The following is a 13,941-nucleotide window of genomic DNA, read 5'->3' on the forward strand; positions in this document are numbered from 1 at the left end:
GAACTCGCCATCTTTGCATGTATACTGGGATTTGAAAATTGGGTGGGATGTCATTATGTTAAGAAATGCCTGCGGGAAAGCTATGCGCCCTATCAGAAAATTTTTTTTGAGACAGCAGCGCAGGCGCTGAGTGATACTGTCACCACTCGGGAATATTCTATGCTTGTATCTACTGCACCAGACACCTCACGTAACCGCCTTTCTTTGCAGCCGCCCGGTGTGCGCAAGCAGGAAAGCTTCAACCTCATCCTCGACCCAGAAAACACACAGAAACGGAAAGAGCGAGACGTCAATACTACACACCGGTACACAGGTAAGTTATATGTTCAGAGGGGAAAAACTGGCGTGGAGGCAACATTTAGAAATACTAAGGTTAATCTGGTCGAAATTGTAGTTCTGGAACAACACCCTTCGACCGTGCTCGTCAGCTCGTGACACTCAAGCATTGCTGAAGAATCCATGAACTCTGTTGTAACAAGCATGTGACGCTCCCTCGGGCATAATTTTCACTGGCCCGCCAGGCTCGGTAGGCAACATTGGTCACCGCACCCAATAAACGCCGACGAGCACAGCTGCTCGGCGGTCGGTCATCGTTCATCACCACCATGCTGCGGAGCGTCTGTCTAACGGAAAGTGCCTTGAGCCCTCCCTTGTTCACGAACCCGGGCGGATCCTGACACTGGCGACGAGTACCCACGGATCGTCCCACGCTGCCGCGAGCGGCGAAACACCGACGCCCGTTGCTGCCGCCATGCCGCTGTACGGAAGGCTCGAGCCGTTCGAGGGAGATGGGTCCGCCTGGCCAATTTACGAGGAACAAGTACACGTGTTCTTCCAGGCAAACGACACACCCAAGGCCAAACAGCGGAACATTTTCATGGCCAGCCGCGGGACACGCGTCTTCAGTCTCCTGCTCGACCTTCTTAAGCCAGCCACGCCGCATGTTAAGACGCTGGGTGAGCTGCTCGCCATACTGCGCTCGCATTTCAACCCAGCACCATCCACACTAATGGAGCGTTTCCGCTTCAACAACCGGAGCCGCCGGAAAGGAGAGACCCTCGGGCAGTTCGTTGCTGCGCTACGAGGGTTAGCGAGCGGTTGCGTTTTCGGGGACCAGCTGGACTCGCTGCTCCGGGACCGTTTCGTCTGCGGCATCAACAAACCCGACATGCAGACGCGACTCCTGGAGCTTCCCGACCCCTCGCTGAACGACGCCGTGAAGGCAGCGCTGGCCATTGAAGCTGCCGCCTAGGACGCCGGCGAGATTGCCCGTGTGACTGGCTCACCGTCGGCAGAAGCGGCGCTCAATAGATTGGCGACAAAGGGAAGTACCTGCGATCGCTGTGGGGGTGCCCATTCCCTCTCACAGTGCCAGTTCCCTCAAGCACAATGCTTCACGTGGGTGAAAATTGGGCACCTGGCACGGGTATGCCAAAGGGGGAGGACGAACAACGGACAGCAGCAGCAGCCTGGATTCAGGTACTGGGCGTTCGTCTGCCAGAGTATGAGCAAGCCAACCTGCACGCGGTGAAAGACGTCCCCAGCTTCTAACCGAGTTCAAGTCCCTGTTCCAGCCAGGGGTGGGCACATTCGCCGGCACGACGGCTGGCATCTATGTACCTCGGGGAGCCCGGCCACCTTTTTTCAAGGCTCGCCCACTGCCGTTCGTCCTGAAGGACGGGGTCACCCAGGAGCTGCAACGGTTACAGCGAGAGGGCATCCTGGTGCCCGTCGAGACGTCTGAATGGGACGCTCCCATCGTACCAGTCCTGAAGCGAGACGGCAGTGTCAGGATCTGCGGGGATCTTAAGGTTACCATCAACCCCGTCGCTACCAAGCTCGACCTCAGAGATGCTTACCAGCAGCTGGTGCTCCAGGATGCCTCCCGGAAGTATGTCACAATATCAACAACTTTGGGGCTCTTCCAACACGCGCTTACCGTTTGGCGTGGCCTCAGCCCCAGCCATATTTCAGAGGGAGATGGACAACCTCTTCAGAGGCATGAGGCACGTGGCGGTGTACTTGGACGACGTCCTGGTCACTGGCAGCGACAACAGAGACCACCTGCAGAACCTGCACAATGTCCTGGCACGACTGCAGGACATCTATCTCAAGCTCAAGCTAGAAAAGTGCATTTTCCTAGCCCCCAGTGTTGAGTACTTGGGACATGTCATTTCCCAGGCTGGCCTAGCTCCGGCAAAGCTGCCTCTCTACATTACGCCGTGGACCCCACGAGAGACTTGTCGCGGACACACGAGAAATTTACCATCGGGCAATCGAAAAAGCGCATGACGTCGTATTTCAATGGTTGCCATGGGGATTGTGGTATCCTTGGAAAGGAGCAACCAAACGCATCCACTCAATCTTCACATGACAGTGGCGATTGCGTCGCTATCCCGATGTCAGAAACAGACGCCGCGGCAAAGCTCCATGTGCTTGCTCGCGAGCTTACGTTGGCCGAATAAAATTCGGCACATTCTAAAAACCAGCGCCTTTGTTCCATGGGCCTTCACCTGAAGCTCCGCCTGAAGTTACCGGACGTAACTCTCATTAGTCGCCTATGACTTGGAGTAGCCTTTGTAATGCCTACTCCTACCTCCCCGGAATGGCCACAAGTCCAGAATGTGAAGTGGGCGAGTGCAAAGAGACGATAGCGCGCTTTATGTGTGATTGTCGTCGTTTCAACGCACAAAGTCCTCAGCACCACGCTCGACAAGATTGACAACGGCACCCTTACGGAAGCCAGAATTCGTAGACACCGGTCTCAGCCGACGTCGACCCGAACTTCTTTAAAAGCGCTAGTGTGTTTTTTTAACAGAAACGGAACTCGTTGAAAAATTATATAACGTGCGAACTGCGGCGTTCCTTTTTTTTTTTTGCAATCTTCTCTTGTTTACTTAACTTTTCCCCACGTGCAGAGTAAACAACCAGGCACATACATAGGTTAACCTCTCGGCCTTTCACCTCTTGTTTTCCCTCTCTCCTTCATCAGTCGTCGCTTCATAAGCACGTCGTCGCACTTCCTTTAGCAAGCTGCAGCTACTACACACCTGGATAAATTATGGCTATTGCCTCCGGCATTTAGGTGCACAAAGTTCGGTATTTTGCTGCCACTTATTCTTTTTATTTTTTTGCGTGACGTCATACAAGAGACATTAACGAGGACGAAAGGAACCAATGCAAACCACTGCGAATTGTGTAGTTTCAGATGATCAGCAGAGTACTGAACTTCCTATTAACGTTGTACATTCTTCATCTATATCATCATAACCACTATTTGCACCTTTACCTTTCCTTTCCCTCTTTTCTGATGTAGAGTACCAGACTAGAGCTCGCTAGTTCAGGCCGACCTATCTCCTTTGCCTTCAAACAAGCTAACTATAGCTTGCCATCGATAGTAAAAACTTGACATTACCTGCAGAACCTCATTCGCATTGTTCTTGTGCACCGAACTCTTCACAGAAACGTTTGCTGTCGGAGGCACACAGCTCATCCAAATTAGGCGGCCTCACAGATCTCCCCAAGAGGTCATCCCTGGATCCGAACGCTGCGAAATCGACATCATCGGTGAGGCCGCACTGTTTTGTCTTTGTTATAACAAATCCTCTTCTGTGCATCGCTGATGGAAACCCACGATTATGTTATTCAAATGGTCGTAAAAAGTCCGACATCTTTGAGCTGCCTGTTATAGTAACCGTTTCGTCGACCGTCAGCGCACTAACCGGTATTTCTGAACGGGAGCGCTTGTCACGTGTGCAGGTGCTGTATATCATAACTCGTCTCGTTTTAGAGTGCACTATATTGCCGATAATCGCTAGTACACCATTGTTACCTTGATGTGCTACTTTAATTTAGTCTTCATTCCTTTCCACTCCCAGTTTAGCGGCGCCCGCGCTGTATTGTGCTTGTTACTTGAGGCTCATTTCGTTTGCCGGGACCCACGTTGCAGGCGACGACATGGGCGTCGCCCTAGAGGCGTCAGTCAAGAGCCCGGAAAGTCTACTTCGGATGCCGTCAGGGTGCGGTGAGCAGACCATGATCACATTGGCACCAACGCTGTACGCCTACGAATATCTGAAGACCGCAGATCTCATTTCTTCCCAGGACGAAGACAGGGCGCTTGGCTTCATTCGAAGCGGTACGTATTGGCTTGTCCACACGCGCCACCACTCCTCACACACATTCCTAAAGCGCCGCCAAATCAATGTCGAGACTTAACAGCTATTCGGCGGTCAATATCTTGCTGCATTTTTCACTCCTTTTGAATGGCGGTAGTTATCGGCATCTCCTGGGGTGTGAAGGCCAGTTTTCTCACCGATTCGGTGACCACACAATTAACTCGAAGTGGGTTCAATTATCACCGTCTATTCAACGGTCACGCGCATCGCTGTTGCTTTGTTAGTGCAGCCTCCTTCGTTTCGACTGATCCAGGGACCAGGATAAGGATTCAGTTCGTAGTCAGCTGGTCTGTATGCTCGGGGAACGAGTTGCGGGCGGAGACAACGCCAGTTGCGTTAAACTTTTCCTTTTGCTTCGTTATTTCCTCGCATGACGGCTCGTCGCGACGCTGGCAGATCCTCGGAACCATATGCCCGGGATAGGGGTTAGATAGGGTGGAAAATAAAATAATGCGGAAACAGCGTCCATCATCAAACCCTGCGATAACTGTTAAACCCATAAACAATATGACTCTCACACGTTACGTCATCCGGCTTTTCTCTAATTGTACAGGACTTTTCGGGCAAATTTGGTGACTGGAAACAAGAGTCGCAAGGAGTTGAGAAGTTAAGCGATCTACTAAGGGAGAGAGCCAAGGCAACAGCCAAACAGGAAGGAAAAGCGAAAATTAACAAATTTAACCGCTGTTTGTGAAAATATTTATCGATCAATATCTTTTTATTCAAAAAGGAAGTAGAGAAAACGCCGCCGGAAGTGGAGAATATTTTCGTGTGTTTTGAATGACGCTTCTAAAGTTATCAGTCGAGCCTCCTGGCGTTGCCGCTTCTCTGCTGTGCTAATGTGGATGTTTTTCTAACCTTCCGCGGTGGGCGCAGTACGCCTATAGAACCGCAGTGTCCTGCGCTCTACGTGGTTGGCGGCCACGCATCGTTACGCAACTTCTCAAATAACAACACCTGTCGGTTTTGGCACTTGGTAGAGCAGTAAACGAGGGATCCGAAAGAACTGTGGTGGTTCCGCAAATATACATTTCTCTATAACTCTACCAGATCTCCTTAAAAAATCGCTACTACAACTCTTTATTTCACACTTTCGCTTGTTTACTTCTTCTTGGAAGTGTTCTTCCTGCGCTTCTTTCCTTCGCTAGTCCATTTGATCTGGTTCCTTGTTTGTCAAGCAAAGGAGAGGGTGTATCTCACAGGCGTATGCATGTGACATACACCTTATTTCTCATTTGCAGGTTTACGCGTCTTTATGGCGAACGGTGGGCATTCACATTTGTGCTAGTAAAGCTACCCCCCCCCCCTTCATTTGCACAGAAAAGTTTGCCTTAGGCTGGGCACCCCCCCCCCCCCTTCCGAAAAAAAAATCCTGGGTACGCGCCTGGTCAGTGATAATAAAGTCATGCTTTTATGTTTTCTACTCCGACCAGCCAGCATAAATGCAGCCGCCAGCGAGTTCAAGATGATTGCTTAAGTATGCTAAACCTGGCGCGCATTGTCTAGCGGGCAACCACGCAGACAACGCTGGCTATTATCACACTGCAGTGCTACGGGCATCGCACATCACGCACTCGCCTGCTTGCCTTACGTTATTGAAGAGCAGTGCCACGGAGCGTAAGAATACAGTAGGAGACTTTCAGGCGACAGTTACTCTGCACAAAGCCACTTGGCTCCTCAGGATCAAAGCACAGTTCCGCGTGCGCAGTCCAGTATTCAAGTCGCGGCGCCATAGGGAGAGAGAGCGGGATGGTCCCTAGGCGCCGGCGAGTACATCTTTAACGCAGGAATACCTCGTAACTTGTGTACCAATGCTATCAATAACCTGGCAAGTACATGTTTGGAAACAAAGTGTCGCGCCTATAATATTCACAGCTCTTGCGATCACAGCACGCGTAAAAAAAGATAATACTTTACCTGTGCCTATCTCCACTGAAATGAATTAATCGCTCTTTCTACACTAGGGTATCAACGCATGCTCACTTTCCGAAAATTGGATGGATCGTTCTCGGTCTGGAAGACTCACCCCTCCAGTCTGTGGTGAGTACGTGCTTTAACTACCACCGACATGCGACACCCCTCCCTCCATTGTGAACACAGGTAAAGAATGCGCGTGCAAATGAATTTAAAAGCCACAACTTTTTTATACCAGCGCCGTGGTCACGGGATCCCAATTGATATACCCACGTGTCCAAGAGTAGCGTTCGTGAGGCGGGCGAGGAGGTGGTCCATTGGTAACTGTATTTTAAGCAGAAGAATAAAAATTGATTTAATTTTTATATATCAATACTGCAACCCCGATTTGGGGTTTTAACAGAGTGGAGCTACATTTGTAGGGTTTTGCAAATGGGCAAACAACCGTAACAATAAACGAAATACACGGAAAGTAAGTACATAATTTGGCAATGTAAACACAATGCTGTATCGGAACCAATCACAAGAGCACAGAATAAGCTTAGAGCGCCATGCGAGACAAGTCATTGCTGTAGGTGTACAGGAAAAAGGTTAAGGATTTTTGTGAAACGAATTCATCAGGAAGTTTATTCCATTCAGTTATTGTCCTAGGAAAATACGAATACTCAAAGGTGTTATTTTCGTGTGGCAAAAGTAGTTATGTTCAAGGCGTGTCTCTGCCTTGTGGCATATCCAGTAGAAGAAGAAATTAGATGCGATATTTCTGCCCTTAACTAATTGAAAGAAATATTTCAATCTCGAAACACGATTTCTTTGCGTTAGCGTTGGAAGATTGGCATTTTCTAACAAACATGTGATCGGAATTCGCCCAAAGCCGCCATAAATAAATCTTACCGCTCTCTTTTGCATTTCTTCAATTTGGTGAACGTGTTTCTGAGTGTACGGGTACTAAATTGTAGAGGCTGTTGCATCCGGGTCGCAAGCCCCAAGGGTAGCGTTGGCCAGGCGGCCTGGGGCACAGCTGGAAGCATCCGAAGGTCCTGGCAAAGGATGAGTCGACTGCTAACAGAGCAACTTGTTTATTATAGCATCGCAAAGGAGCGGCCGGTCAGGTCGACCGAAGTAGAGAGACGGGAGACCACGTTACTCGACGGAAGAAATCGGAGCCTCTCTCTTGGCGTCCGGGGGCAACTGCTTTTATATTCTCGGAATCGAGGGCAAGAAGGAACACCTCGATATAGGCGCACGTGACGGCGGAGCACGGACACGTTGAGACAAGAAGTGACGCATCCGCCGGGCCGGCGCCGTTCAGACCTCCTCGCTTCACAGTAGGGGAGCTCCTCTCCCCGGCTGCCGCGCTTTGACAAGCGTGGGCACCAACATGCACACACACTCACACACACACACGAAGACACGTGGCATTGAAACATGCCTGGACGCGCTTGGCAGGAAGGCGTTGCGGCAGCGCTGAACGGGCCAAAAATGTCCGCCGCTTTGAACGAAGCCCCGGCGTCCGTTGCATCCGCGCCGGCTATACCGCGCGTCGTAGGCGAAAAGTAACAGACCGCCCCGCCGGGAGAAGGAGATCCCGATGGTCAGGGGACTACATCCGCTGTCCGGAGGGATGTCGCTCGATGATGCTCGTAACCGAAGTCGGTCGTCCCTCAGCGTTTCTTGGGCGCAGCGCACAGAGAAGGCCTCGTTCTCACGTTCAGGTTCCCACAGGACACTGCAAAGTGACTTCGGGAGAGTTGCCATTTTTTTTTCTCGTTCCCAGCAAGCGTTAGAACTACGCCGAAACTCAACCTCTTAGTCAGCAATCACGACACAACCCTCACTAAGCCCTGCCAGGCTCTTTCCCCTTTTATACTACTGCCTAGTTCCTTACAGTAGTCTAGCAGCACTCAGAACGCGTCCACAAATTGGAAAATTTCACTAGAAAGCACGTCATCACTTTGAAACACTAAACAAAAGCAATATGTTAAAAATCCTGCCTCAGGAAGAAAACATCAGTAACAAACAACTTTGAGGCTGATTCCTACGTTAGGGGCCTCGACTTAAGCCATCGGCGTTACCGTTGAGACTCCCCTTTTTGTAACGCACCTCAAAGGAATATTGTTGCAAAGCGAGGCTCCAGCGCAGGAGGCGGCCATTTGTGGAAGAGATGGTCTGCAGCCATTGGAGAGGGCAGTGATCCGTCTCGAAGCATCCGAAGCGGAGACCGCTGCGAGCGACCGTACACTAGCTCAGCTGGCGAAAACCCCGTAGCCGCATGCGGCGCGGTCCTTAATGCAAACATCACCCCAGGCAGACACAGCTCCCAGTCAGTTTGTTGTTCAAAACACAATGCTCTCAACACGCGCTTCATGACGAAGGGGAGCGTCTCAACGGAATTCGACTGTGGGTGGTACACTGAGCTGTGTAACAGCTTTACCCCACACCTTTCGAGAAAGGCTGTCGTCAAAGCGCTAGTAAACACTGTGCCCTGATCTGACTGGATTTCCGCAGGAAAACCAACTCGCGCAAATATGGAGAGTAGTGCATTGACTATCTCAACAGAGCTGAGTTCTTTATATAAGCGGCACTGCTTCAGGGAACTTTGTCGCTGGGCAGATCACAGTCAAAATGTGTCTGTACCCCGTGGCTGTTACCGGCAGAGGTCCCACTGTATCAATAACGAGCCGTCTAAAAGGTTCCGTAATGATAGGTACCAACTTCAACGGCGCCCTCGATTTGTCCCCTGGTTTGCCCACCCGCTGACAGGTGTCACATGTCCTCACAAAGTGTTCTGCGTCACGAAAACACCCTGGCCAATATTACTCTTGCAAGAGACGGTCCTTAGTCTTCTTAACTCCTAGGTGCCGGGACCACGAACCCCCATGCGACAAGCGCAACAGATCCAGACGGTAGCACTGAGGCACGATCAGCTGATCGAACTCCACTCCCCTGCGGTCTAGATACTTCCGGTACAGGACCCCGCTTCTTTCCACAAAACGAGCATTTTTCTTGGCGATACCTTCCTTGACATTGCAGCGCATGTTTTCTAGGCCATCCTTTTTTTGCTCGGCTATCAAAGCCTACCGGCTGACTTTTAGCAACCTATTAAGTCCATCTGACGTAGGCGCGATGAGCAAATCTGCAGATAGCTCTTCTAACTTTCCCGTGTCGGGCATTTCCTCTCCAGTATCTGGTGCCTTCAACGCTACAGGCTCAATTTTATTCAGTTCGGACGTGCTCTGAATATCAGCTTGCTGTGCCTCCGACCCTTTCTCATTGTTCGACAACGTCGGCCCCGCAACTACCGCCTTTGCAGCGAGCTCCCGAACTCTCGATCTGGTTAAGGCCTGAACGCTAGCCTCACCAAACAAAAGCCCCTTCTCGCGCAGGAGGTGATCGGACCTGTTCGAAAATAGGTACGGGTACTGGGGGGGAAGCATAGATGACACTGCGGCCTCCGTCTCAAGTGCTCCGAAAGGTCCTTCAATAAGCACTTTTGCTACGGGCAGACACACGCTATGAGCTTCCACGGCTTGCTTGATCCATGCGCACTCGCCCGTGAACATATCGGGTTCTACGTAAGAGGGGTGAACTACATCCATTGTAGCTGCGGAATCACGAAGCACTCGGCACTCTTTCCCTTTCACGAGGAGGTCTCGCATGTAAGGCTCGAGAAGCTTCATGTTCTCGTCAGTGCTGCACAATGACAAAAACACGACTTTTGTTTTTGTTTCTGGACACTGCGCCGAAAAGTGACCCGGCTTCTGGCACGTATAACACACGGGCGCTTGCCTCGTCTCGAACCGCTTTCTGCGTTGGCTTCGGCTGCCGCCGTCTCCTTACGTTCGGTCGGACTGCTTTCACTCGCATCCGCACTACGTGTGTCCCCCCTTGCTCTCATGGGCGTGAACTTCGGCCTCTGAAACTTGGAGCCAAATTCACCCTTTTGACCGTCCTTAGCTCCGCAAGCCCGACGCGTCACAATCTCCTCGGCTAGCTCGGCGGCTTTAGCCACCGTACTAACGTCTGGCCTATCCAAGACCCAGTACCGCACGTTCTCAGGTAGGCGAATGGATAAAACTGTTCCAGCCCGAAACACCGCAGAACTTTCTCGTAGTCACCAAACGCTTTCTCTTCTTTGAGCCACTCCTGCATGTTTGACATAAGCCTGTAGGCAAACTCTGTATATGACTCACTTCTGCCTTTCTCATTTTCCCGAAACTTCCGACGGAACGCCTCCGCTGACAGCCTGTACTTTTTTAGCAGACTCGATTTCACTTGGTCGAAATCCTCTGCCTCCTCTCTCTTCAAGCGAGCGACTACGTCGGCCGCCTCGCCGGGTAACAAAGTGAGCAAACGCTGTGGCCACGTTTCCCGAGAGAACCCCTGCTTCTCGCACGTTCGCTCAAAGTTAACCAGGAACAAATAAATGTCCTCTCCAAGCTTAAACGGCCTCATCAGGTCAGTAATTTTGAACGATACTCGTTCTTCTGCACCGTGTGCCTGAGTTCCATTACGAGCGCGTTCCATCTCTATCTCGAGACGCTTCATTTCCAAAGCGTGTTGACGGTCGCGCTCCTCTTTTTCTTTCTCTTTTTGCTCTTTACATTCGCGCTCCTGTCTTTTTGCCGTCTCCCTCTCCTCAATGGTCTCAAGGCATTCCGACAGCTCGTCATCCTCAGCTTCTAACTCAAGAATAGCCCTTAGCAGTTCTGGTTTTCTGAGCTTGTCTGAGACATCCAGACCCAACTCTCTTGCAAGCTCCAGCAATTTCGGTTTGCGCAACGACTTCCAATCCGTGGCTGCTCTGAATGCTGCTTTCTCTACTGCCTACTATTGTCTTGCCGCAAACTAACCCGGCAGCAACGAAAACCACAATTACCAGCTCTGTTTCTGACACTAACAAAAGCCTGGCAAAACTCAGAAGAAAGTCCCGCACTCACCAAACCTCGCAGCCAAGAATTCAGCGCAGTCGTTCCGCTGCAGGCAACCAGTCATCACACAGCGCTCGTTGCACTGCTCCCGGATGGTCGTTGTGCTGCTCAGCATACAGTCAACCGCATATCTTCGCTGCTGGCCTCCGTTGTCGCGATCTCACCACTGGCAACCAGTTGTTGCATCTGGGTCGCAAGCCCCAAGGGTAGCGTTGGCCTGGCGGCCTGGGGCACAGCTGGAAGCATCCGAAGGTCCTGGCAAAGCATGAGTCGACTGCTGACAGAACAACTTGTTTATTATAGCATCGCAAAAGAGCGGCCAGTCAGGTCGACCGAAGTAGAGAGACGGGAGACCACGTTACTCAACGGAAGAAATCGGAGCCTCTCTCTTGGCGTCCGGGGGCAACTGCTTTTATACTCTCGGAGTCGAGGGCAAGAAGGAACGCCTCGATAGAGGCGCACGTGACGGCGGAGCACGGACACGTTGAGACAAGAAGTGACGCATCCGCCGGGCCGGCGCCGGTCAGACCTCCTCGCTTCACAGTTGGGGAGCTCCTCTCCCCGGCTGCCGCGCTTTGACAAGCGTGGGCACCAACATGCACACACACTCACACACACACACGAAGACACGTGGCATTGAAACATGCCTGGACGCGCTTGGCAGGAAGGCGTTGCGGCAGCGCTGAACGGGCCAAAATGTCCGGCGCTTTGAACGAAGCCCCGGCGTCCGTTGCATCCGCGCCGGCTATACCGCACGTCGTAGGCGAAACGTAACAATGCGTAATCTAAACTTGGTTGAACAATTGCCTTAAACGCAATAATTCAAACAGCGGGAGCAGAAAAAGTTCGAGAGCTCGGCTTAGATAAAATAGTTCATAGCTTGAGGAGCTAATTACGGCGTTTATGCGTTTCGTGCAGCTAAGGTCAGGTGAAATCCGAAGACTAGGATACTTGTAGTGATCCACTTCTAACAGAAAGACACTACATGCTGAATATGTGAAATGGAGTGGATTACGTTTATGGGAAATTTTCATGAAAGCTGTCTCTTCAAAATTAACAGACATTTGCCATTCATCACAACAACGAATAACCCATTAAAGTGCCTCGTTCAAGAGTATTTGACCTTGCTGGCTTGCGATTTCCGAGTAAAGGATGCAGTCATCTGCATGTAACTTAACTTTTACAGGTGTGTCTTGCATTATATTATTTATAAATAAAGAAACAAAAGGGGACTGAGCACAGAGCCGTGATGGACACCACAGTCAACTGGTACTGTGTTAGAACATTCATCATTAAAGGAGACATACTGTTTTCGATTTGAGAGATAAGCAAAAATCCTATTTACAAGCTGAGAGTTTTTAAACATTATATCTAATTTAAGGACTAGTTTATTGTGAGAGACTTTATCAAAAGCTTCAGCGAAATCCATAAAAATTGCATCAATCTGTTTTCCGGAATTTATAGCTTGAGCGAAATCATGTACGGTAGTTACTGAGTGCAAGTAGAGAACCCTTTCCTGAAGCCATGTTGATAACTTGACGAGATATTGTACTTATCCAAAAATTCCGAAATATGCTTATGTGTTATATGTTCAAGAATTTCACATGAAGTTGCAATTAAGGAAATTGGGCGATAATTAGAAACGCAATATGTGCTTCTACTCTTATGAAGGGGCTTCACTCTGGCACTTATCCAATCATCTGGAACTCTTCTCTCACTCACACATTTAGAGAATAGAATTATCAGATACTTTGCAACCTACTGTGCATAACGTTTGAGAACTCATTCGGCATTCCATCCGGCCCAGCAGATTTTTTTTTTTTACATTAAGTGGCAGAAGTAATTTTTTAAAAAAACTACTCACTAATCATAATGTCAGATATAGGTGGACACGACACAAAAAAACGGTCGAGGACTGCGTTACCTTAGTGAAAACAGATTTAAAATGAGAATTGAAAGCATTAGAAATAGAAAAACAGTCGCTAGTTTCTACACCTTTAATTTAAATAACATCACTGGTCGCAGTGGGCAAATCAGACTCAGAACCTCTCAGGAGACGACGATATGAAGTTGGGAAGCTGCTCGCCGAAATAGCGTTCCCTGTCAGCCAAAACATTTGTCTTGGCTTGAGAAGAAAGTTCAGTTATTCGCTGCTGGCGAGCACCTACGTCATTAGAACTGCGTTCTTTATTTTCGAACCGTTTTAGTCGTCTTTGCAACTGCAACGTGTCCCAAGAAATCCAGGGGTTATTTCCTTTCGATCTCTTTACAATCCGTGGAACAAATCGTTCAATGCACTCATTTATGAGGTCCTTACAACCATTCCATAAACAATGAATACTAAAGAATCACATTCAAATGAAAGCAAGTCCAATAATGAAGTATCACCTGCATGTGAAAAGTTGGGGAAAGAAACCCTCTTGGAATTTTTGCTTAAAACAACATCAGAGGGGGCTATCATCACAGCCTGATGATCAGATATTCCGGCGAGAACATCCCAGCTAGCCAGAGCAGCAAGTGCCCCGCTTACAAAAAAAAAATATCTAGTATTGAACAAGAGTTTCCCTGAATTCTGGTGAATTTATTGACAACTTGAAATAAGTCAAAAGAAAATCCGATATCGATTCTTCTTTCACCGATCCTGTCGTTAGGGTGGTTCAAAGCGAAAAAGGGCCAATTAATATGTATCTAACTAAAATCTCTGGCCAAATCAAACTGATCTCCTGGCTTTACATGTGCCTCAAGATAGTTATTTAATTCATAAAGAACAGCAATGGAAGCGGTGGGTGACCGATAAATAGCCCCGATGACATAACTCCTCTTTTCGTAATAAGCTTTACACAATATAGCTTCAACGTTAAAAATATCCGGCATTTTTCTATATCTGTAGCGACTGTCCAAAAATAATCGCCACTCCG

The 13,941-nt window shown here is 49.5% G+C and overlaps 1 protein-coding gene across 1 annotated transcript in view; it reads left to right on the top strand.

Annotated features, from left to right (window-relative positions):
• Nucleotides 1-13,941, top strand: part of LOC142571747 (venom factor-like) — a 120,873-nt gene that overhangs the window by 61,855 nt on the left and 45,077 nt on the right. The window contains exons 21-24 of the mRNA XM_075680325.1: nucleotides 211-313; nucleotides 3,463-3,567; nucleotides 3,950-4,138; nucleotides 6,143-6,218. Coding sequence (XP_075536440.1) covers nucleotides 211-313; nucleotides 3,463-3,567; nucleotides 3,950-4,138; nucleotides 6,143-6,218 — 473 coding nt within the window. The remainder of the gene's footprint in view (nucleotides 1-210; nucleotides 314-3,462; nucleotides 3,568-3,949; nucleotides 4,139-6,142; nucleotides 6,219-13,941) is intronic.

The sequence above is a fragment of the Dermacentor variabilis genome, chromosome 2, assembly GCF_050947875.1.
Source record: "Dermacentor variabilis isolate Ectoservices chromosome 2, ASM5094787v1, whole genome shotgun sequence".
NCBI lineage: Eukaryota > Metazoa > Arthropoda > Arachnida > Ixodida > Ixodidae > Dermacentor > Dermacentor variabilis.